Source organism: Protomyctophum bolini (genome assembly GCF_963924005.1).
Source record: "Protomyctophum bolini genome assembly, chromosome: 11".
Classification (NCBI taxonomy): Eukaryota; Metazoa; Chordata; class Actinopteri; order Myctophiformes; family Myctophidae; genus Protomyctophum; species Protomyctophum bolini.
This window is the reverse complement of record NC_137872.1, coordinates 9,288,068-9,313,466: the sequence shown is the minus strand read 5'-3', so window position 1 is coordinate 9,313,466 and position 25,399 is coordinate 9,288,068. Positions and strand designations below refer to the sequence as shown.

At 42.6% G+C, this 25,399-nt stretch overlaps 2 protein-coding genes across 2 annotated transcripts in view; one reads left to right on the top strand and one right to left on the bottom strand.

Moving 5' to 3' along the window:
* clec16a (C-type lectin domain containing 16A) overlaps window positions 1-11,274 on the top strand; it is a 41,167-nt gene extending 29,893 nt beyond the window's left edge. Inside the window, exons 19-24 of the mRNA XM_080777092.1 lie at window positions 1,480-1,631; window positions 2,421-2,625; window positions 3,057-3,227; window positions 4,338-4,475; window positions 7,171-7,460; window positions 7,840-11,274. Coding sequence (XP_080633218.1) covers window positions 1,480-1,631; window positions 2,421-2,625; window positions 3,057-3,227; window positions 4,338-4,475; window positions 7,171-7,460; window positions 7,840-8,214 — 1,331 coding nt within the window. The 3' untranslated portion in view covers window positions 8,215-11,274. The remainder of the gene's footprint in view (window positions 1-1,479; window positions 1,632-2,420; window positions 2,626-3,056; window positions 3,228-4,337; window positions 4,476-7,170; window positions 7,461-7,839) is intronic.
* A 2,537-nt stretch (window positions 11,275-13,811) lies between these two features.
* Window positions 13,812-16,730, bottom strand: socs1a (suppressor of cytokine signaling 1a). The gene is made up of 2 exons (XM_080775464.1): window positions 16,512-16,730; window positions 13,812-15,454 (listed from the first exon to the last, which is right to left on the bottom strand). Exon 2 carries the CDS (start codon window positions 15,395-15,397, stop codon window positions 14,678-14,680), a length of 720 nt encoding a protein of 239 aa, XP_080631590.1. The 5' UTR covers window positions 15,398-15,454; window positions 16,512-16,730; the 3' UTR covers window positions 13,812-14,677.
* Window positions 16,731-25,399: the final 8,669 nt, after the last annotated feature.

Sequence of the window (25,399 nt, the reverse complement as noted above, 5' to 3'; positions counted from 1 at the left end):
CGATCTACAAGCTCAAAACACGTCGCACACTGCGACGCATTTTTAACTTGTAGATTGGCTATTTTCACTATATTTGAATTGAACTCCTGAATTATCTTTTGCTATTTTTTAATTGAAATCCTGAAAATCAACATTTTATTTTGTTTCAAATGCATTTAGTTATACTTATATAGACTTTATGAACTTAAATGCAAATACATTGGACATAGAAAAGTAATTTCAGCTACTAATATAGACTGAAGTAATTAAAGCGGGTCATGTTTGGAATTGTAACAGCTGAAATCAATAATATATCAGTATTCTGATATTAACAGAGCCAGTTGCTCATGTATGTTCCAAATAATAGGAGGGCGACTCACTCTCTTCTTATTTTTAGGATTCATCTGTCATTGAAGCATGTTCTTAAGATCTACAGTATATTATTTGAATAATGTTTAGCTCGGTGAGGAGCCACAAGGAAAGTGTAGTGGCCCTCGATTATAAGACAAAGCAAAATAAGCAAAGTAAAAAAAACTACTTCTCTCAGAAAGAGGGAAGCAAGCTACAGTACTGTCCTGGTGGTCACCTGATGTCTGGTATTCACCGTGAGTAATTTATAAATCATCCATCTGGATTATGGTCAGGTAAAAAAAATCTCAAGATAATCTCTTTGTTTTGTTCTGGGCGTTCGTCCAGTTTGTAATTCTGGTGAATTTCATTACAAACTTCCACTCAGCTTTCTGGTGAATTTCATTAGAAACTTCCTCTCAGCTTTCTGTGGAATTTGGCACTCATCTGTGTTATCTTTTGCTTTGAGCACTTGGAAAAGCGCTATAAAAATGCAATTCATTATTATCAGTTTGTCTGTCTGTCTGTCTATCTCTCTCTCACACACGCACGCACACACAGACACACGACAGACATGAAAAGTAAAAAATAAATAAAAGAGGTTAAAAAAAATAGGTAATGAGGAGAGAGGGTAAGGGAAGGACATGAAGCAAATGATCCAGCCGGCCGGGAATTCAACCAGGGGCTTGCTGATCAGGGCATGTCAAGGGCCCCCAAATGGATATGTATTTGGTTGATGCCCACCATCAGAAAATATGTTGTGCCACTGATCCCCATACAAACTTTGTACTGTTAACATTACTATTCCAACGTATTGCTAGTAGATCGGCTATTTTGAAATAGCAAATGTATTATTTATTACGTTATATTAACACATTAATTTTGACGGAGCCCCTCGGGAACATAATCAAGGAGCCCACTTTGAGAACCAGTTTATGTACTGGCCATTGGCCAACTAGACTCTGCAGCGTTTTCCACTGAACACTATATTATTTTTTGTTTCCTAGATTTAGCTTTTAGTCATTATTAAACAGAAAGCCTTCCCAAAATAATCATGAATTAAATACAAAATTCAATGATTCAGTAGTACATGTGTTGTCTCTTCCAGATAACAGTGATCTGATAGCCTGCATGGTGTGTTGTCTCTTCCAGATAACAGTGATCTGATAGCCTGCATGGTGGTCAGTAAAGAGGGCGGTCAGGCCCAGAGGTTCCTGGCCGTGGACGTGTACCAGATGAGTCTGGTGGAGCCGGAGACCAAGCGGCTCGGCTGGGGCGTGGTCAAGTTCGCTGGCCTGCTGCAGGTGAGCGGCGAAATGTCTGGAAACGATTCTCATTTCTGATGAAAGAAATTAACGGTCATACATTTTTTTTCTTCACACATTTCCTTCCAAGAAGCAATGAGTCACAGATTGTCATCTCTCTCTCTCACTTCCTCACTCTTCTATCCTTCTCTGTCTCCCTCCCTTCTCTCTTATTTCCTTTCACCATGCCACTATAGAGCGTCGCAGTCCCTCCCCCTTTCAGAACAACGAGTGGCCCAGGAAATGAATCGCAATGCATTTTGACCATAGGCATTTCTTAAATTATTAATTTAAAGACCTTTTAAGCGTCGTACGCATTGCGATTCATTTCCTGGGCCACTCGTTGTTCTGAAAGGGGGAGGGACTGCGACGCTCTATAGAGCGTCACTTTTAAGCCTCAGATAAAGCCAACTCGGCTCCTGACAAATCGTGACAATAAACACAATTGTTTGGGCCGAACAAATAATTAGAAAAAAGGAAAACTCTTACAAAAAAGTGTTGTACCCTGCCCTTTTTTTCTTCTTTTTTCTTCTTTCTAATTATTGTTTTATTGTCATGATTTGTCAGGAGCCGAGTTGGCTTTGTCCGAGGCTCTTTAATTAAATACTTTCTGAAACGAATGGGAAATTCTACTTTTGGTACTTCAGTACATTTTGATGCCAATACTTTTGTACTTTTTAATTTAGAACTCCGGACTTTTAACTTGTAACAGAGTGTGTCTACATTGCAGTAGTGATGCTTTTACCCAAGTAAAACATTTGAGTACTATTCCCACCTCTGTCCAAACAGGACATGCAGGTGTCGGGCGTGGAGGACGACAGCCGGGCCTTAAACATCATCATCCACAAGCCCAGCTCCAACCCCCACGCCAGGCCGCTGCCCATCCTGCAGGCCAACTTCATCTTCGCCGACCACATCCGCTGCATTATCGCCAAGCAGAGGCTGGCCAAGGGCCGCATCCAGGCCCGACGCATGAAGATGCAGCGCATCGCAGGTGGGACAAGCTGGACATTATTACCGCTTGTAGATCGGCTATTTTCAGTAGTGGTTAGCTTATATTTTGTAATCATAATCGAAATCTACAAAGTAACTAAAGTTTTCAAATAATTGTAGTGGAGTACAAGTAAATGTACTGGAAATTTGGCATACTCAAGTAAAGTACAAATACCTCAAAATTGTACAGTACTTAAGTCAATGTACTTAGTTACTTTCCACCACTGACAATTAGCATCCTAGCCAATAGCATGTCAGTGCCAAGTTTCTACAGTATTTCCTTCTCCAGCAGGAAATGGACACATTGTGCACTAGTGATAATGTCCACGCAAATCTCTGGCCTTAAGGATGTCTGTGACGGTCATTTGAGCTGATGTAGGCCTTTTATACAGTCACACACATTACTCATTGTACATATTTGGGTCTCCTCAGCTCTGTTGGACCTGCCAGTGCAGCCCAGCGGGACGGAAGTGTTGGGTTTCGGTCAGACGGGTAACGCTAGCCCCAGTGGCCTGCCCTTCCGCTTCTACGAGCAGTCACGACGAGCGCCCAACGACCCCACAGCGAGTAGAGCAGTGTTTGCCTCTGTGGATAAAGTACCAGGTAACTAACGACCCCACAGCGAGTAGAGCAGTGTTTGCCTCTGTGGATAAAGTACCAGGTAACTAACGACCCCACAGCGAGTAGAGCAGTGTTTGCCTCTGTGGATAAAGTACCAGGTAACTGACAGCGGAACGGATTAGGAGGAAACTAAACTAGGATTTCCCCCTCAGGCCCACACAAAGAACAATAAACATGCATTTGCTTGCACTCACACGCATGAGTGCACACAAAGTTAGCAAGAATTTCAGAATGAAAGTTCTTCTTACTCGCTTCTCCTTTCCCTTATTGAAGTTTTTATTCTTTAGAATTGATACCTGCACACACACAGTCACACACACACACACACACACACACACACACACACACACACACACACACACAGAAGCACTGGGTGGGCAATGGTTTATGTTACATGATTACAGGGTTTGAGTAGCTGGAAGAGCCTGTTTCAGCCTTTGTTCTGATACTATGTAAATATATATACTGTACTGTACTGTAGGACATAAGCCACACAAGTATTTTTCACATGCACATTTGTACACACAAATTATTTACACCCACACGCACGCACGTACATCGCGCACACATGCATGTCACACACACCCACACACGCATCTGTATCCTCCTATCGGATACACACACACAGGTGTTCACTCAGAGCTACTGTACATTGACATTTACTCTTGAGGTTTTTGTGACGTACGGTATGCAGACTTGTGAGTTGCCATGTGCATGCATTGCATGTGTAGCAGCATGCATGTCACCCAGACACTGAACTTCATACGCAAGGGTTTTATTGTCTCTAAGTTTTGCACCCATCCCCATGTGCAAAGATCACACAAATCGGTACACATGTGTAATCATGTGTAATCATGAACGCAAGCGTGTGATTGCCGTGAAACTTTCACCAACATTCCCACTAGGCCAAGGAAGAAATGCCACTGTACGTTTCTCATGGTGGCGCCAACAGGCCGATTCGCACTTTAACTATAACTGGATTGATCAGCGTGAAACGTTGCAAACGCTCAACAGCGACCGTACTTGTGTGTGTGTGTGTGTGTGTGTGTGTGTGTGTGTGTGTGTGTGTGTGTGTGTGCGTCTCCCCACCAGGCTTCGCCGTGGCCCACTGTGTGGCCCAGCACAGTCCGTCCCCCCTCTCCTCCCCCTCACCCCCCTCCAGTGGCAGTGGAAGCACGGGCCGCTGTGACTCTGTCACCACCAGCACAATATCTGCACAGAGCCCCACAGGTAAACACACACACACACACACACACACACACACACACACACGCATGCATAATCCACATTCAGGTCCGAACACCTTGTTTGTCCAAAACTGTCACTTTTCAGGAAATTGAAGAAACTTTTCTAAACGTTTCATACTAGCTAGATTAATTTGTTCTATAATTACTTGGTTCTGATGCGAAATGCAAACTGTCTACCAAAGTGTAGTGGACCACTAACGACGCACCTGAAAGTGCTATGTTGAACTCGGTCCAGAGTTGCATTAAAGTTAACTTATCCTGTTGATTTGATGGTTCAGGTGAATGATACATTTTTCAGGAAATTAAGAAAACCATATATTTTTTAAAACACAGCAATACAGCCTCATGAAAGTTGGTGTTGTAACTTTATATATTGTCAATTATTTCCATGAGAGGGGGAGAGGTGGTGGAGTTAGTTGCTTTAGCAGACATTTTCAGGGTCCAATGTGAGTTTTTCAAAAACCTCAACATTTTGGATATGAGGGTTCCTTCCGACGGCAACAATATGCATCAAATGTATGGCTTCTATAAAGTTTCACTTTAGTTTTGAAGGGTTTGACTTTTAAAAGAAATGAAAGGCTCTAAAACCGTAGATGATAAAGAGGAAAAAACATTTCCAGAAGTATACAGTAAATTATTGTTAAACATTACTTGGAAGCTCTTCACCTTGTAGGCTCTACCTTAACACATTTCTACTACCTTAACAGATTGATTCTACAAATGCCTTCTAAATCAGTAGTTCTCACACTTTCAAGATTAAGACAAAGTATATGTCAACAAAGTATATAGGCAGCTGCATAGTATACTTGTTGAACCAGTCGGCACAATAAACCCACGACCTTTCTGACATGAAGATAATTAATTACATTGGCAACTGCTAAAGTTCCTGTTAACCACTATGAGCAAAAGGTGCACAGCAGACTGCTCCTTGTGAGGTGCCAGCCTTTTTGTGTGTGTGTGTGTGTGTGTGTGTGTGTGTGTGTGTGTGTGTGTGTGTGTGTGTGTGTGTGTGTGTGTGTGTGTGTGTGTGTGTGTGTGTGTGTGTGTGTGTGTGTGTGTGTGTGTGTGTGTGTGTGTGTGTGTGTGTGTGTGTGTGTGTTCAACAACTGAGAAGAACACACACACACACTGCTTGATGACTGTTGGGTGTTGACTGCAAACAATTACTGGCATAATCGACGATTGTGTCCGGATTTTGAAACCAAACCTCCTCCTTCAGTACATACACAATATAAATGTTCTTGTTTATGTCTGATATCAAATTACTTGCCAAGTTCCCATTGTAAAAAAGTATTTTATGTTTTTCAAACGGCACCCTACCTCTCTTACCTGTGTAAGTATACCGGTACTGCAACAACATATTTTCATGTAGAGCTTGTGTTTTTTGTTCCTTCTGTAGTTCTGTGTTTAGTGTACATGCACTAATACTGCTACTACCGCTTGCTACTGATGCTGCAACTACTACTACTGCTACAACTAGTACTACTACAACATTACTACTACAACTACTGCTGCAGCTGTTACTATTAAGCATGCATACACACAGTCTATGTCCACTTAGCACTTCTCTTTTTGCACATTCCACAGGTTAAAGCAGGGGTCTTCAGCAGGGGTTCCGGGGATTGGTAGGAATGTTTTATTTTTATTCCTATTCTGAGGAACATTAGCCAAAGGTTGCCGATGTACACGGTCATCAGACGTGTTGTGAACTTATTTCTGGCAAAGAGGTCTGGTGTAGAGGGGGAAAATAGTAAACTTGGGTCTGCTAAGTAATGCGAGGTAAATGTCTGAAAATACACATTTACTTGAATTCAACAATATTCATAGAGAAGATAATGTACACAAATAAGCAAACAAAAAACTCTGATAACAAGTCTATGAAGCTATCTATGAAATCTATGGAAAGGTTTAATTTTATAAAATATGTAGTGGGGGTCCCTGCTTCATCTTCCTCTCGGCTAAGGGGTCCTTGGTCTTTTTTAGTTCAGCACTGCAATAGATGGTTGAAGTTTGTCTCTCCAGTGTGTGCTCACAATAAAAGGCTTTGTGTGTAGCTCTGTCTGTCTGTCTGGAGCACCAGAATGCTTTGTAGCATGACCGATGCAGATCATTCACACTTCACAGTGAGCAGTCAGCTAAATTGTGGCGGCATTGGGGTCAAATACACACACTGCACCGCTCAGTTCACACATTGGTGTGATTTTATTTAGTTGCACAGCATGTTTGACACTTTTATTACAATGTAAACACCAACATAACATACATATAGATCTAAATGGAAACTAACATGTTGTGTGGCTTATTAGCTATAATTCCACGCTGGTTAAAAATAGATCCAAAATACTGAAGAGGAAATGGAGAAACTCAACTCTTTATTTGTTTGCCAACCATCTCACAGAAACCTCTGCTTCTCTGTCCTTCACTCACCTGCTCACTCCTCTCCTCTGCTTCTCTCTCTGTGTCCTTCACCCACCTGCTCACTCCTCTCCTCTGCTTCTCTCTCTGTGTCCTTCACTCACCTGCTCACTCCTCTCCTCTGCTTCTCTCTCTGTGTCCTTCACTCACCTGCTCACTCCTCTCCTCTGCTTCTCTCTCTGTGTCCTTCACTCACCTGCTCACTCCTCTCCTCTGCTTCTCTCTCTGTGTCCTTCACTCACCTGCTCACTCCTCTCCTACAGACGATACCACGTTTCTGGAGCACACCCCTTCCTCTTCTTCGGGTGGAGAAGGGGAGGGAGGAGGAGGAGGTGGTGGTGGTGTAACGGTGGTCTCCTCTGCCCCCCCAGTCTCAGCTCCCACCCTGGCCCCCAGCCTCACGCCGGCCTCCCAGCCCACCATCTCCCTGCTCACCCAGGACGACGGCGACTCCCTGAGCGTGGAGTCGCTGACCCTGCTGCCGCCCGCCGACTCCCCGCACCTCCACGCCGCCCTCAACGCCAACGCCACCGCCTCCACGCACTCCCTCCAGGTAGTCTAAAACTACCGTTTTACGCTGAGAAAAACAATGAAAAAAGAATAAAGACATGATGACTAAACCTATGGCTAGCGAGGCACTTGTGGAGAAGGCATCCGGTAGAACTAAAAGACAAGTCATTTTATGCTTGGTCGCATGCTGAAAATAGCAGATCTGTCAACCTTGAGCTTGTAGATCGGCTATTGTGTAAAATCAGCCATTACGACGCCATCAAGGCCCTCCCAAAATACATTTTAGTCGACACTAAACTAACACCAAAACATTCCAGGTGACTAAAATGTGACTGAAACTAATAAATGAAAATGATTCCAAAAACTATGACTAAAAAAACTAAATCAAAATGTTGCTGTCCAAAAAACAACACTCCCTCCAGGGACCGCACGCCTCCATCGCCGAGGAGGAGGACGAGGACGAGGAGGGAAGCAAGGCTGGCGAGGACGAAGGAGTCCGAGAGGAGGAGGAGGAGGAGGAGGAGTCGCAGGTGTTGGACGAGACAGACGCGGCCGTCGGCGAGGGAACCGCGGCGGCGGAACCGGATTCGGCTACTCCCACGGACGAGGCGGAGGAGGGAGGCGTGGCCGCTTCCACAGAGCGGCGGGAGGAGGGGGAGGAGTCTGAAGGTGGTGATGATGATGATGATGATGCGCCCCCAGCGGAGGCATTAGATACAGACACGCCCACGGCCGATGATGGCGAGGGATCAAGTGAGACACGCACACACTCACCAGAGTCACCTGAACTGGATTAAGCAACCTACACAAAGTCTGTGCGTGCGTGCGTGCTTGCGTGCGTGCGTACGCGCGTGCGCACATACAGAGGACAGTACTAGTTGGAATACTGCAGTATATTTTCATGTGTTGAGCTGCGTTGAGGATTGTGCAGATGAAGGACTACTTTTTTTGCTCACAGGAGTGACTGAAAGGACACCCATAATTGCATAGGCTCATGAGAAGCTCAAAGCACAGTGGAGTTTCTGTTGTGTGAGTGTGTTACATACGTGTGTGTGTGTGTGTGTGTGTGTGTGTGTGTGTGTGTGTGTGTGTGTGTGTGTGTGTGTGTGTGTGTGTGTGTGTGTGTGTGTGTGTGTGTGTGTGTGTGTGCACAATGCACATGTGTGCAGGTTAACATAAGGGTATGCATATGCAAGTGTACAGGTGTTCGTTCGCTCGACCAGCAATGACATTTTATTCATCCTGTTTCAACAGACGTTTTTTCAATTAATGTCTCTCTCATACATACATACACTGCACACACACACACACACACACACACACACACACCTTGCTGCAGGCCATTGTTAGAGCAACTTACTTAGGAGAGAGTTCATTTGCAAAGAGCACTCAGATCAATGTTTAATAGTGATTGTCTGTACCATATGACATTATGCTGTACATGCGCGCACACGTATGCGAGTGCGTGCACACACACACAACACACACACTGCCATTAAACGGCCACCACAGCAGTCTTGTCTTATTGTGTGATTATGTCATATGACCTGCACCATAACAATGCAGTCATTTCACACTCTAAGCTACCAGCAGGGATCCATCAATTAATGACTGTACTAATTAGTTTCCTTCACTGCTGCGTCGATCACTAAGGCCTCATTTATTACTTGCGTGCCGGACACGGACAGTATCGTGCGTCAAAGATCATAAGCGCAACGAGCCGCGTGCCACAGTGCAACGCTCTGTGAGCTTGTAGATCCACTATTGTCGGCGTGCGCCACTATGCACAACAACGTCTAAATCGGGTATAATCCTTCTGCAGTTCTCAAACTGCGCTCTGTTGGCCGCCTGTGGCGTGAACATGGAGTTCTTGTTGGTGGCAGGTTCACGTTGACATGTCGGGACGCTTCCCAGGTCATACTGCTGGGTTCCAATGTGCATATTTCTGCAGAGGCTGGCACTTGGCGGTGGACACATTCGGGCATTTGTGTACTGCTTAGGCCAGTGGTTCCCACACCCCGGGGACCTAATACTAGTGAAAATAGCCGATCTACAAGCTTGTAGGTCGGCTTCTACATTTGTTTTGCAATTTATGGAATTTCTTAGATTTGTCTTCATGAAATTACTAAAATAATCGTTGAATTTTGTTTACAGTTCATGAAAAATTCTGCTTTTGTGGGAGTGTTTTTGAAGTAAGAATTAAAAACCAAATGTAGGGGGGAAAAAAGGGACCCATAAAAATATGTCCGTGACCAACAAATGGGTCCCGGCTCAGTGTTTGGGAACCCCAGTGGCTTGTTAGGGTATAAGATGAATACCACCTGAGCTACTGTACACAGGATGCCTTTTGAAAGCTTGTCCCGAGTTTGGCCAATCATCTGCCCTCCCTCCCTGTGCATAGAACATACTGTACAGACCACATGTCGGCACTGTTCCACAGGAGGAACAACACGACATCATCGGACAACGTGACGGAAAGCTGAACTCGTGAGAACAGCCCTTTCACACTGAAACCAGAAACCATTTGAAGGTGTCATTTTGCCATCAAGGTCTGCTTTGCATCACAACACTGGATTGAATGTATCTACAAGACAAGTTGTCCCTACTGGCGTTGACACAAAGTCGGTTTGAAAATGTATTATGCGTTGATCTGCTTGGTTTTCATAAAGACACTGTACAGGTAACTGGAAGAAGTTTCTTTTAGGCAGAGAGACCTGTTGGAAATGGCACATCCCCTGTTTTTAAGAGTGTTGTCTGAACAACGAAAATACTAACCAAGTTATGACGGCAGAATTGTGATCCGAGCAGTTTTCTCATGACGGGGCCCCTCTCTGATCAACCTGTGAGGACCCCCTGAGGTTTTCTGTTTCAGTGGAGAAACCTAGCTGCTGTGGTCTCTGTCTAAACGGGCAACCCCCCCCTTCCTCCTCCTCGTCCTCCTCTTCCTCCTACTAATCAGTTGAATAAAGCTTTACTACTGCAATAATCTAAAGAGCTAAAGAATGATGGGAGAGATGAATGTAACATGTCTGACAGCCTATCTCTCCGTTCCGCACGAAACGGGATCAGTGTACGTTATGTACGTTATGCATAACTGCTTAATTCTCTCTTGGCTCGACGCCAATTGGAAAATTTAAACTGTAACGAAGAAGCGTCGGCACAAACACGTTAATTGGTTGCATCTGCAGACTCTCCCTGTCCCCTCGTTATGGTTTAACCCATTTTGACCTCAGATCAGATTCTAAAAATGTCTTCTACATCCTGACAGTTTTCTGAATAAGCTATGTTTCTATGTCAGTGGTTCTTCGATTTTTCAAAAATAGCAGATCTATACAAGCTCGTAGCGCGCCACTCGGTGGCGCACTATGAGCTTGTAGATGTGCTATTTTTCAACAGCTAAAGCATAACATAATGCTAACACCAAAAGTGGTTCCCGCCCAAAATTGGTTAATCTTAACTCTTGTCTGGCACTCTCTCATTCCTCTTTTGGACCTCTCTCCAGCCCCCTGTTTGTATCTTCATCTCTCCAAAATCTTGTCTTCTCCTAATTAAATTATGCTTGATTATCACTCTTTTATTTTTTAACTATGTACAGTCATCGAGCAAGTTTAAAAAAAACGAGTGAATTCAAAGCAATACTCCTATTCTCTTTTTCTTCCACTGTACTTTCACTTTGTGTCTGTACATAGCTGCAGCAAGATGGGCCAATATTGACAACTACAGTACTAATAATTAGGATCTCTGATTGTAGTGTTTCTGTATGTAATTTGTTTGTATGCTCTGTAAATGCTACCTGCTTTTAAACCTTGTAATTATTGTTATATTAAATGGACAGAAACAGAGAAATAATTGTAAGAGATGCAATAAATTATTCTACTTAAAAGTGGTGAGGCTGTTTATTTGAGGTTTTTGTGCAGTGTTCAGTTTTGTTCAGTTTCTCTCACCCTCGTTGACTCTCCCCTTCTCCTTTCCCCCTTCCTCACAACTCCCACAACACTGAAGAAACTGTCTCAAACACACACTTCATACATCATGGATAGGAAAATGTTATATATTTTTCTTTATTGTAAAAGGAGAGGTGAAAGTTGCTTTTGTGTTCATGACATTTATACTAAAGGTGATTGAATTTCCTTATCGCCAGCATAATGCTTCCATTGACTTTGCATCTATACCTGTAATTGTGTGTCCAAGCAGGTGAACTTTTTGTGTGCAAAAAATATGAATATGTTGGTGTTTTATCTATAAGCTCACCTAATTGATGTTTTACCATCCTCATGACATACTGTCATCACTGTGTGTGTGTGTGTGTGTGTGTGTGTGTGTGTGTGTGTGTGTGCGCGCGTGTCTTCTGTTCCGTCACCTTGTGGCCTGAATGTGTTCTCTTCAGGGAAGTGTGTATGTGTGCGTGAGTCTCTGTTCCCGGTATGCAAAGACATCGAAACCCTTTCATGTGGCTTTCCTCTCGATCAAACCGCAGTTACAACAATGCTAGAGGTGAAGAGGACCCATGTCTTGTCTCGTCTGCCTGCACAGACGGTTATAACAGGAGCTGTGCTGATCAGGTTTGTAACGGTGCACGGCAGAGCCGTAAAAGAAAACCCACCCCACCAGGCACTTTTCTGCCTTTCCACTGTACGGTGCCGGCTTAACTGCCGGCCTTACAACTCTTTATTTTTTTGTTTTTGTTTTCCATAGTAGAAAAACAAGTTGCCGGTGATAAAAAGGGTCCAGAGACCAGAGATGTGAGGGGATAATGCAGGAATAAATTCATAGTGTTCAATTCAACTCAATCTTTGTGGGGCGCCGATGACCGACGTAGTGGTTAAGGCAATGCGCCTTATGTGCATGCGGCATACAGTACCACATATAGGCTCTAATGCAGCCTTATGTGCATGGTATGAGTCATACAGTACCACATATAGGCTCTAATGCAGCCTTATGTGCATGGTATGAGTCATACAGTACCACATATAGGCTCTAATGCAGCCTTATGTGCATGGTATGAGTCATACAGTACCACATATAGGCTCTAATGCAGCCTTATGTGCATGGTATGTGTCATACTGTACCACATAGAGGCTCTAATGCAGCCTGACAGTGAGTCACAGGTTTGATTCCCGGGCCCGATGACCTTTGCTGTGTCACTCCCCGTCTCTCTTCCTGTTTCCTGTCACCCTCCACTATCTATCCACATAAAGGCAAAAAAATAAAAATTGTGTAAGATGCATGACCTTGTGGTTTCTTTACCTGTTAAAGTAATAGTAATAAATTATCCAGAATTAAGTACTATATTTATATTTAAAACACACATGAGGAGATTACTGTAGGTGAATTTTGAGCTTTGATTAAAATTGTGTAGCTTCCCTGCAAGAAGTAGGAAGATCATTTTTGAGGGAATTGGTAGGAAAACAATCTATTGCCTACTGATTTCTTTTGAACTCTAGGGAATGTTAAACTTTTTCTCTTTTCCTCCAAAGGTGTTGTTTTTGTTAAACTGGAATGGTGTGTACGAGAATAAGACTCCAAACTAATTATTGCACAGAAATCATTTGACAAACGTCACACGTGGACCAGTTCCTCCTTTTCATTTCTCCAAATACTGAGGAATATCCTGGAAATAAATACTATGAATGAAACTAACATGACTCATCAGCGCACGCACACAGACACACACGTCACTCAGTGTTATGTGCGTTTACAGCACATAACTAGACGATGACAAGCCTGTTCATTTTCATGTAGGTCACACACACACACACACACACACACACACACACAGTCATACAAACGTTTTCTTTCAGTTAAAGCCAACACCATGGACATATCTGTAAGCATGCCCGTTTGTATATTGCTGTTTAGCTTTTTGTAGTGAGTGTGACCAATCCTGGATTGGTGAAGACATGCCACAAACATGCATTCTCATATTTATCATCTCTGTCTATTTACTCTACCTTTCTTGTAACATAATTCATATTATGACCTTAACCTTCAGTACATACAGTACTATACTCCTGTCTGAGTTCTCCCTCACATAGATAGTTCCTTTCTCTGACACCTCTTCCTCCGCTTCTGGTAACTGTGTGTGTGTGTGTGCGCGTGTGTGAGCATAAAGGGGGCCATTTACTATCAACTTAATTCCACCACCTACCGCCATACTTAGATGAATCAATGTGAAACTTACTGCGGTTAAAGACTTTGTCATCCTTTGCTGTCTGTCTGTTGCTGTCTCACTGGCACCAATACGGTCTGTCTGTTGCCAGTTGACTGACACAGGCAAGCAATGGCAAATACAGAACAAGAATGTTGCACTGTAGTGTACGTACTGTATCCCCACACACATACAGATGGGTGGACATTAAATGAAAACCACAAGAGTGAAGATTCTATCTTGAAATGTTCACAAATAATATTTATTTTCTATAAAACAATATATTATGTCAGATAATACAGTAATGAAAGACAATAGAATAATAATAACATTTACACTATTTTTCCTTCCGATTAACAATGAGGTTTGTGTGTGCTTGACAGAGAGGAGAGTCATAGGACAGAGATATACAGTACTAAATACCCTGGCACAATGAAGTGCGTCGATGTAAACATTCACTTTAGAGCGTTCAAGTGTGCTACGAAACAAAGTGATCATAGGACTTATACAAAACATAGCATTACAAACCCAATAGTACCACTGTGTCAGACGGGTTAGCTCACAACTGCATGGCCAGAGGAGAAGCCATGGTACCTTCACCCTTACACAACAGTCAACTGTCCAAAACATGTTGTGGTCTGTTTGATTAGCCTGTTGCACTCTCACCCATGTCCATGTATAGGTCACACACTGATGATCATGGGCATCTAATGGCAACCATAAACAGATGGGTGGTCTTAAAGTTAATAATGTAGAGGTCATTAGTTGTTGGTAGTAGTCTGTTAATGCAGCGCCTTTGAAATATTTAGGCTTGTATTTGACCAAGCTATAGCCTGTCCAGGTGGAGAGGGAGGTCAAGTGTCTGGAGAAAACAATGTGTTTTAAAATGCAGTGCAGCACAGCAGTGTGCAAAATGTGGGAGTGAACCTTCAATTGTCCCCGAGAATGGCTTACAGGGGAAATGTTTCTCTTTGTGCGGTGTCTCAGCTTAAGGAGGACTGTCCTTTCTGAACACGACCACAGCGATACGGGCCACCGGTCCGTCCACTGACCAACAACAAGCTCTCCGTGACTGCCGCGCCTCTGCAACGCGCCGACCCAACGTGAGCTCGTCACAACTTGTACGGGAACTCCGACAGAAAGTCCTGGACGACGCGGTTTTTCAGAGGCAGCTGCGACAGCCGCTGCTGCTCCCCGCCGCCGCACGCCTCCACGATGCGGCTCCGGCACAGCTCCTGCAGCGTGGGCGCACGCCGGCGGTACGGCGCGGTCAGGCTCTTCCTCGGCGACGACACGTAGTGCTCCAGGAGGCCGAAGAGGCTGGCGAACGAGCGCTCGCTGCCGGCCAGGCTGAAGCGCTGGCCCTTGTAGACGATGCGCACGCTCACGCAGGCGCTCTCGGCGCGGTAGGACAGCGTGAAGAACACGTCCTTCTGGCGGCTGTCGCGGACCAGGAAGCTGCCCAGCGGCGCGTCCTGCAGCAGCCGGTGGGCCTCCTGCACGCCCATGGGGCCCCAGTAGAAGCCGCTGCGCTCCAGCTTGGAGGCCGTGTCCGTGATGAGCCGGTAGTCCTCCTGGCAGCGGAACGGCGGGAAGTGGGTGGGAGGAGCCGCCGCGGCCAGGGGGGCGGGGGGGACCGGGGCCGGGTCGGGGCGAGGCAGAACCGCCAGCGGGCATCTGTCCGGGTCGTCCCGTGTCTCGGGGCGTCGGTGCAGCGGGAGGTTCAGCTGGTGTCTGGGTGGAGGCGGCGATGAGGAGGATGATGATGATGATGATGAGGTTAATGACGTGCAGGTCTTTTCATGACGTTCCACGTTGCTGTGTGCTACCATCCTACAGGGGAGAGTGGTCTTAAGCCCTCTCCCATCGCTACACGCCTCACTGACATCCTGGAGAGACACAAAACAGAACAATCATCAGTATAATAAAAAAACAATGACATTGGAGGGTAGATGTTAATGCTAGATAGTGTAGATTTAGTAGGTTCTGTCACACCTGTGTGTGTGTGTGTGTGTGTGTGTGTGTGTGTGTGTGTGTGTGTGTGTGTGTGTGTGTGTGTGTTTTGTGGTTGGACTACAACACAGGTAGAGCTACTACATCTATAGATAACACATATCACATGCCATGACATAAACATTATTAGTGTGTTCAATACACTTTAAATATCCTCAAAGAGGTACAGTATATTCTAAATCAACTTAACAAGTTTACAGATAAAACTGTGTATTTTAAAGTTTGCACTAAAACGTCATCTATACTCCACAGCCTACCTGTGTGGCAGATTAACATCCTGTATGATACAATAAATGCTTTAAGTCCTATAACAATATTCATGACAAACTGTCAGACCAACAATCTAACTACCCTATCACAATACGTTTTCTCTAAAACCTTGACAACAAGTCAAGTCACACTCCAACTGTGCAAATAGATAGACAGATAGATAGAAAAGTGAAATAATGTAATGACAAATTGCGAAATGTAGATATTATTTAGCCATTTTGTCAACAACCCACATGATTTTTCAGTTAGCCTGCACTTCCAGTTAAAGTGCTTGCTTGGTGTGGACTGCCATACATCCTCAATGTCAATCAGTTGAGCGTTATGTAGGCTGTACTGTAAACATGTAACAGCCTTCAAAACGCCACCTGGTTGGGCCTCATTTCTTCTAATCACACAGTATTATTGGAAAGGAGGAGCGACAGGTTCAGGTAAGAGTGCACTGAAGTTTGTCCTCCGTTCTCCCCGTGGCTTGAAACAATGTTGCATTGCCTAATGCGTTGCATTCTTGCATACTATTTCTTTACCATCGATGCAAAACGTTCAAGTTGCAAATGCAATATTAAACCTGACAGCCAGGTCGTAAAGGCAGTTTATGTTGTCGCCCAGAAAGTCATACTCTGTGTAGCCTCTGCGGGCGCTGGAAAAGTGGAAAACAATTCTTACCGTTTTGCGAAACCACCGAATTCCAGCTCATAGCCTCATCCAATACATTATCCTGCAATCCAAAGTTTGAGTATTTGTTTCGATAGGTGGTCGCTTTATTCCACAGCGAATGATTAAATCCCCAGTGCGATTCAACGACTTTGAATTTGACTGCTTCTATTAAGGCCTATATATTGTGTCTAGCCTGGATCCAGCCCACTCTCTGATAATCAGGCTATATTGTGTCTGTCTCTCAAGTCTTTTTCTACCATAGCCACTGTTCTCCTCATCTTATATATACTGTGGTGTGGAGTCTGTAGCCGTAGGCAGGGCCAGGCTGTTAGGATAATGAGTGTTCTTTCAGTTTCTAAGAAATCCTCATCTGACTCCGCCTCTTCTCTCGTGCAGTCGCAGAGCGTGTGTTTCATAGAAGCGCTGCCGTTTACTTGAACTATAGCAGCAGCTAATCGAAAGTGAAACTTTGTTCTGCGCCCAAAAATAATCTTTGTAGCCTATATTATATTACGGTACACGTCATCATAAATCTTTATTTAAACAACGTTGATTATTGATTGCTTGTTAAACGAATGTCCACTTTTGCAAATACATTTGCCTCATCCAGTCACTGAGATCAGATGTGATTTTCATGTGAATCATATCCTGCTGACAATCCTCTAAACTGCTAAAGATTGACTCACTTAATTGCTGCAGCTGCCTGACAAATCAAATCATTACAATGAAAGAATATTGGGTTACTAAATGAAGTTTTGTGTTGCCTGAGCCCATTAACCACACAAATAAATATCTAAATTCTCACGTTGATTGATACTATACTGAATAGTGAATACCAATAGAGGAAATATTTCACCAACGCTGCCTCCTAGTGGTTGAATTACTGTATATTTTGTTATGATTCATGCCATGGCCATTTGCCCATTTCTCTAGAACTATTCCTCATTCTCTGTTATTTTGTTCTGACTGTATAACAACTATTCTTAATCATGGGCTGGCTTCCACTTCAGTATTCATTCTACAGAAAGCAACTGCACTGCCATATTTGGACTGATGCACTGATCATAATGTAAATCATTGCTCTCATGTTTCCAAGGTATTTCAGTCAGACAACTCTTAGATTCTAGCTCTAGCAGTTTATGCGTCCCTTAGCCTTAGATAGAGGCAGACAGCTGTCCTACTGTGTACTGAGGTCAGACATAAACAACAAACAGATAGGCAGGACGAGTAAAAGTCAAGGAAAATGCTAATTATGTCAAACAATATAGCATCTCTATCCTGGGGGGAACATTCACAAAAGATAGCAGATCGACAACACAATTTGTTGTGACCTTATAGATTGTCTATTTTCAGATAAGAGACTTGGTATAGAGCCAGGGTAAAATATGTGCACCAATTGTACAATGCCAACTTGTCTGTTCTAAGTAGTCTATGTGGTTTGAAGAGAACTAGAAATACATTATGGTGGCATTTAGATTGTTTGATTGCATTTGTGAGATAGATTTAATCAAAACAATTTATAACAAAAAAGGAAGAGAATTCGAAGAAAAGGCTATCCAGACACAAAGCAATATAACATTATCGTTCACCACTGTCGTCATTGTAGTTGTGGCCACAACCACAATGCCAGCCACTTTAGTTAGAATGATTTTTAAAACAATATCTTTATTGTTATAGTTACAGTATTGTGCTTTTTGGTGTGGAGTGTGGACAGATAACAGCCATATAGACAGACAGACAGACAGACAGACAGACAGACAGACAGACAGACACACCAATCCCTAATTCATGCACTGTCAGTGTATGAAAGCTAAGGAAAGAGCTGATGGCTCGTGTTAAAGTTTCATATTCAGTCTCCATGTCTTTCTGGATGTAGTATGTTGATATCTCTGCCCACCGGTTGAAGCAGAGACACATCTTAGTTGACATCTCATCACATGCACCTGTTTGACATGCCGTCATCAGGTTAGTATTAATATCACAACATGTAAATTGTTGCTCTTCAAATGGGGTCACTGGTCAGATTATGAAACCTATGGTCCTGCAGTTGTGAAGGACTGTGGGCATGAAGAGGTTTATTTAGGCTGAAAATGAAACTTAGCAAAGAGAGCAAACACCCAGAGAGATACACACAAACAGACTAATATCAGTAAATATCTCTTCTGCCTCTGTGTGCATCAGTGCAATAATGCATGTACGTATGTGCATTTGCAAGACATACGTACCATGTTTATTTGTGCATGTACAGTAACTGGGCTTTGGTGTGCAACTCTGCATGTCAACACAAAGGCATGTGAGCTTCCATTTGTGTGTGCATGACTGGATGTTTGGAGAAGGATGCTTGAGTTTCATTTCTAGGGAACTGGGAATGATGGTGCGTGATGGTGCGTGAGTGTGCGTGCGTGCATGCGGCACGCACACAGCTTATTTGACCGTTATTAACTTTTATTGTGCCTCTATGAGCCTGATGGATGGCGTGAGGAGTGATTGAATCAATTATCACGTTTCAGCATTACGTAGGCCTTATGATTTTGCTCATATATAACACACACAAAACCTTTGCACACACTTTTGTGTGCATGTAAGCAATGAACTAAACTGATCCCAGTTCTGTGACAAGAATGTGTCTGTTTGTGCATATGAGCCTGAGCCTTAACTGCACATCTTTACAGGAAATTATCGCCAGCTGCTCAGCAGACAGCAGGCTACCTAGACTATGTATAGTAATAGTACACCATGCTTCATGTATTGGACATAAAGTTATAAATAAGGTATTGAACAGAAATGCGTATCGGGGTCTTAAATGGTAAAATGTGAATAATTATACCAGTGTTGTTTCTTGACTTAGTCTTTGGTTGCAAAGATGCAAACAGATTGACAGGTTGAATGATTTATGGATAGTTCAGTTAAGTAGAGGACAGCACTTTTAAGTGTTGCTTTCTTTTTGTCTTGACTCGTTAGCCTTACCTTGTAAAATGTGAACTATACTGTCCTTGCAGAGTGCTCTGCCTTTTCCATGAAGGGGCAATATAACAGATGGAGATCCTGGAGATTTTACATAATAGACACAGTAAAATCCTGATTGTTAATTTCACTCTGACATTGTAAAAAATGACTTTGGTCCTGAGTTAATCCGAAACTGCAATTTATTATCATTGCACTTACACGTAATAATGGTTGTTGAGGACTGTGTGCTTTCACTTTCTCAATGTTTTAAGTTGATAATGTTTACAGGTTTACAGACATTTAACGATGACCTTAAGCCCGGCCTTTTTTGTTCAGAGCGAATGAGATCCAGCTGGCTGTCATTATGGTATGAGTGAAAATGAAAGTGGAATAATGTGTGCCTGGATTTCTCTGTCTTGGTGCTAGTTATAGTAAACGTGGAATATTGTTGCTTTATAATACAGAAATAGGAAGATGCGCGCTCTCTCTCTCTCTCTCTCTCTCTCTCTCTTACTCTCTCTCAGGAAGACAGACACACAAGGAATTAATGATGCCTTAATATGTGAATGTGCATTTACAGTATTTCAGATCAGTATTTCTCTGAATTTACAAAAAGTATATCAAAACGTTATGTGCAGTTTTTGCCTGACAGTGTAGGGAAAACTGTTGGAGTAAGAGCTTTCTTTATTTAAATTCTAATCTATAAATCATGCCATAGGCAATAATAATGTGTAAGATTCTTGCTCAGGTATGTATAGTATGTTTGGGACTGGAATTTGTATGACTGAGTCATAGTCTTCAGTGTTGTTGTTTAGTCTTGTCCTAAAACATTAAACTAATGAAAAACTTAACTAAAACTAAACATTGTTTAAGTAATGAATGCTAAACTGAAACTAGCAAACCTACTCACAAATTTAAATGGAAACTATAAGCAACATTTTAAACAGGAATTGGAAATGAAATAATAATACAAATGAATAATAATAATAATAACCTTGGTATGGATGGATACGTACTGTAGGTTACGGTATACCCTAGTTTACTAATTTAGTCAAGGCCAATGAAGAGATCTCATAATATCAGGGATAAGATAAGAGAGAGATAATCCTCTTACAATCACAATACAGGCACTCAGCCAATCAGCTGCCTCGATAAGGCCCTCTTGGTAGCCTCAATTATTTGAGGCATTTTTTACTTCCAAATTTTAAATACTTTATACTTCTACTCCACCACATCTCAAAGTCAAATACTACACTTATGGTATTTGACAACTGTAATTACTAGTTTGTTCCGGCCATTTGAAAATAGCCGATCTTCAAGCTCACAATGCGTGTCCGTCGCGATGTGACTCATTGTGAGCTTGTAGAGCTGCCATTTTCAAAAGATTATTAAACTTTGAAAACTTGTGAAATTGAACATTCTGCATTGTACGTTTAAGTATATTTCGGTACCAGTACTTTTTTGTACTTTTTAGTTTTAGTAGTATTTCTACATGGTGGCATTTTGGAGGTATTTTTTTTTTGTCACTGCTCATTTTCACACAGGCTAACTTTGTCCTCCTGTCCTAACTATGAGGAGGAGTGGACACTCTTAACCACATGAACAGAACACTATCATCCCTATTCTGGACATTCAGAAAAAACAGGCAAATATTTGGTGAATGTATTGTACATGTACATCGTCTATTTTTGGTGTAGCAGGGGAAAAGGAGCGTGACAAGAATGGACCCCAAACCGATATGTCTGTCCGGCACTAACGGTAGTTAAGTTATACCTACTGGGTAATTACTTAGTATTCACACCATCAATTTATTTAGATACTTATTATCTAAGAACTGTATTTCTGTCATCTAGTATTTAGCTTGGTTTCCATTGTACTTACTAGGGCAGGAAATTAGGTACCGGTACTTACTTCTTCCTCTCCTTTTCTCATGGGTGCTTTGCTTTCCTAGTAACTGTATTTGATTATCATCTACTTTCCTGCTAAATTCCACGTAACTCACTGTCACTGTAATCTGTCTCTGTCTTGCTTGGAAGAGTTTTGGCTGAGCAAGGTGCTAACCAGAGTTACACTGGGGTTGGGGGAGAAATCCATGCAATCTGCTGCTTTTGATGTCCCCCCATCTGGCCATTTTCTTTTATTACTGAATTAAATGCATGATCGTTTTGAGAAATGTAGACTGCCTTACATTGATAATAACAATAGTTAACAATTCTATTAAAACTGTACAGTATGTTAACCACATTAATTAACCATGGCACCCCGGTTTTTGGTAATTCTTCTGAATGTGTCCAAAAAATGGTTCACAACAATTTGCGAATTGACTAGTTGAAATTGAACATGCTTGTGGTTTTAGTTTGGTTTGTTCTTCTTCCTCTTTCTTTCACATACCGTACATGTATAACTCGTTTCCATGAAACCACATGACCCAACCATGTTTCTTTTGAAAATGACAGAAACCCTTTGCAAACGCTTTGACTGAAGAGGTTTCTTGGAGGCCGTGTATGGAATGGGATGGATGTTTGCTGTAATAGTGAAAGTGAAAGAAAATAATTATTGACTTTAAGTCAGCGATGTGAAAACAGTTGACTTAAACTGATGAAAGATGACTATGTGACCACGTGTAATTTCCTAGTTAAGGAGGGTCAAAGGCCTAAACTCAAGTTCTAGTTATTTCCTAGTTAGTCATGATTTTCTGGGAAGAGAGAGCGTAGTTTGTTTAGGGAAGGAAGGAGGAAAGAACATTATGAGTCTGACAGAGGGAGGATACGATGTGTAAACCTAATTACAGTAAACTCAACAGGACAAACATATTGTCCTGACACATCTAAGATAACGGTGTACAATCAAAATATGTTGTAAGTGTTCACTTAAACCGACTGAAGACAAATACCAGATAACCACATGCACTTATACTCATGCAGCTACACACACACACACACACACACACACACAGACAAACGCAGACACGCGCGCAACTATTGTGCAAATCCAGAGCATCTGCTATTGCGTTTTTTTGGTCTGGTTTTCCAGAACTGCTGATTGACATAGCAGACGTGTGCACGTGTGAGTAGTCTAATTACATGTGCAGTGTGTTCTTGCAGACGTGTGCATGCCTGTAAATGCTTTTGACAAACATGTTATATTGTATAGCCTGCTATTGTCATTTTGTTTTAACAGAGGGCATGTGTCACACCATAGAAATGTGCTGAACCGGGTCTCTTAAGAACGTCATTGTTGTTCCATACATTTTTGTTTTTACTGCTGCTACCTCACCTTATCATGTGATATTCAGCTGAATGTTTTAAACAAAAGGCAGGGGTGTCTATTGCTTTCACTTGGTTTAGCCTGTAATTTGTGTCTACACCCATCCCCATGTGCAACAGATTTCCTCATCTGTGCACTGGCCACGTGCACACAAAAACAGTGCTGTCCTTGGTTTTGTGCTGTCTGCATGTAATAGGCTGTCATATCATCCAGTCTGGGTTACATCTGCCTGCACGTGCGAGCTGATCGAGACATGAAGGAATGCATTAATGCAAAGCAGCCAGTATGGAGAATAGAGCGAAAGTGAAATTCAGTCCATTCAGTATCTGATCTTTGATCTTCAAACAGCCATTAGCCTTTTCTTATTGGCTCATTGCCGAGCGTTTCAAAGAATCCTCCTTGCTTCCCATTGCCTTTATTCCTTGGCATACCGTTGTCCGTTAAGGAAGTTTTGGGGTGTTTTTATCTGTAACAAGTGAGGTAGTGAAAGTCTCAAGACTGATGTTGAAAAGGTTGTCTGGGAAACAACGCTGATGGAAATACTAAGGTTTTATTTATTTTACTTCTTCCTCTCTGTCTTTCTCACACATCGTATGTCTTGTAGCTCGCTTCCATGAAACCACATGACCCAACCATGCATGCTTGATTGGGGCTGTGTCTGTCTGCCTGCCGGTCTGTCTACACAGGGTGGGATTAGATTAGATTGCTCGTGGCAAAAATTAGTCAATTATAAAAACATATTATGTGCTATTGTCCATGCCTGCATTGCTGTGCATCGTTGGTGTATGTTGTTAAAATAACCAAGGCTTTTTACTGTGCGTTCCATATGAATTATCTTTACTGATTTGTTCTGGATGGGTCAATGTGAAAATGTGTGGTGTCCACTCCATGTTTGGCTAGTAGTAGGACCAAAGAACCTGGCTCGTTTCCTTCCCTGGCAAAGCTATTGTTGGCTTCATGTACCTTTGGCAATGCATGCAATATCCTACACACACACACACACACACACACACACACACACACACACACACACACACACACACACACACACACACACACACACACACACACACACACACACACACACACACTTACTGTCCCAGTGGTTCCCAAACGTTTTAGCTCAAGACCCAAAAGATAAATTAATTTGCCCAGGATCAAATATAAAAATATTGGAATTGTTTTTAATTAATTGGTCAGGTGCTGACCTACTGTTTGGGAAACGGCTGCTTTATGCCATTGATTTCAATGATGACTTTTGTGGTTTGACACTTGAGGGGACACTTCCTAATCATGCGTTCACACGAGCGGTGACGAGGCAAAATTCAGTTTCAAGCCAACAACATGAAGCTTCAAACTGTCACCGACACTCGTCGCTTCGTGGCACTGTATATGAAAAGATGGAGCTGGCTTCAACTTTTTGCAGTGAAACGTCAACCATATGTTTTTGTTTCACCATTCTTACTTCTTGCTTGTATTTCCCCACAATTCCTGGTCCATAAAGGAAGAGAAACTCTATTCTACCTTTGTCATTTACACAGTGTGGCAATGTAGATGTAGACCACACCTGGTTGTTTTGTAGCTGTCTGTCGCTAGTGTAAACGCAGCATTAAAGCAAGCAAGTTATTAGTGCAGCCACACCCGGCAGTGGCGAAAACTAGAGTTCTCAACAGGCCCGGAAATTAAGGCCCGGCCCTTCCTGGGCCCTCATCAAACCCTGTCCCCGCTACCACTCTTAGATCTCCATATACTGTATGGAGCTGACCTGTTCTGACATTCCATTATGTTGATCTGACCTCATCAAACCCTGTACACTCAAGACATGCTCCTTATATGGCCAGTACAGAATTCACCCCATGTTGATCTGACCCCCCATGCCAAAGCACCAGCGCTCGCTTTGCCATCAACGAGGTGGATGCGTGCACGCGACCTGAGGTCGCTTCTCGCCCTCAGGCATCTTACTGGTAGTGTAGACAGATGCCTTCATTTTGCCAGGTAAATATAACATACGGCAATAATATTATTATTACTAAACGGACTATAAACACACAAATATTTTTTGTATTTGTCATTTTAAATTTAATTTTAAATTATTTTGTAATGCCAATAATTCCCTCTACACCTGACAATGGTGTACACAAACACGCACGCAGCCACGCACCTTGAGTGACATTTTTTATATTGCACCACACTTTCATGGTGATGGCACGAATGGCATTCATGCATGGCACACTGGCACGATATCTTTATGTGAATAAGTGATGAATCATCTTGAATTCATGCTTGAATCATCAATAATTGTCTAATGTTATGTACAGTATGACCAATGACGATGAGACTATACAGAAAAGGTGTGGCTGATTCAATCGAGCATTATGGGAGTGTACCCACTTAGTAACCACAGTGATTGATCAATCGACAAACAACGCCTTTTCAACTATAACTAGGTTTAGGTGCCCATCCTCAATATAGTGAGTCATATCCTGTGGATTGGTAAATATTGTAACTAGTGGCTTATTAGTATTACCATGGAATTCACATGGTGTTGAAATTGGACAGACCTTGGGAGAGGTTCTTCTAACTACTGTATGGTAGGGCATTCCACCATTGGGCAGGCTAACAAAATTGTGTCTGGTGATATACAGTTTTTTTTTTTGTCTGGTAATGTATTGTGTGTACAGTAT

Excerpts from the sequence above, each read along its gene's own strand:
- socs1a (XM_080775464.1), bottom strand. The coding sequence starts at position 15,397 with ATGGTAGCACACAGCAACGTGGAACGTCATGAAAAGACCTGCACGTCA.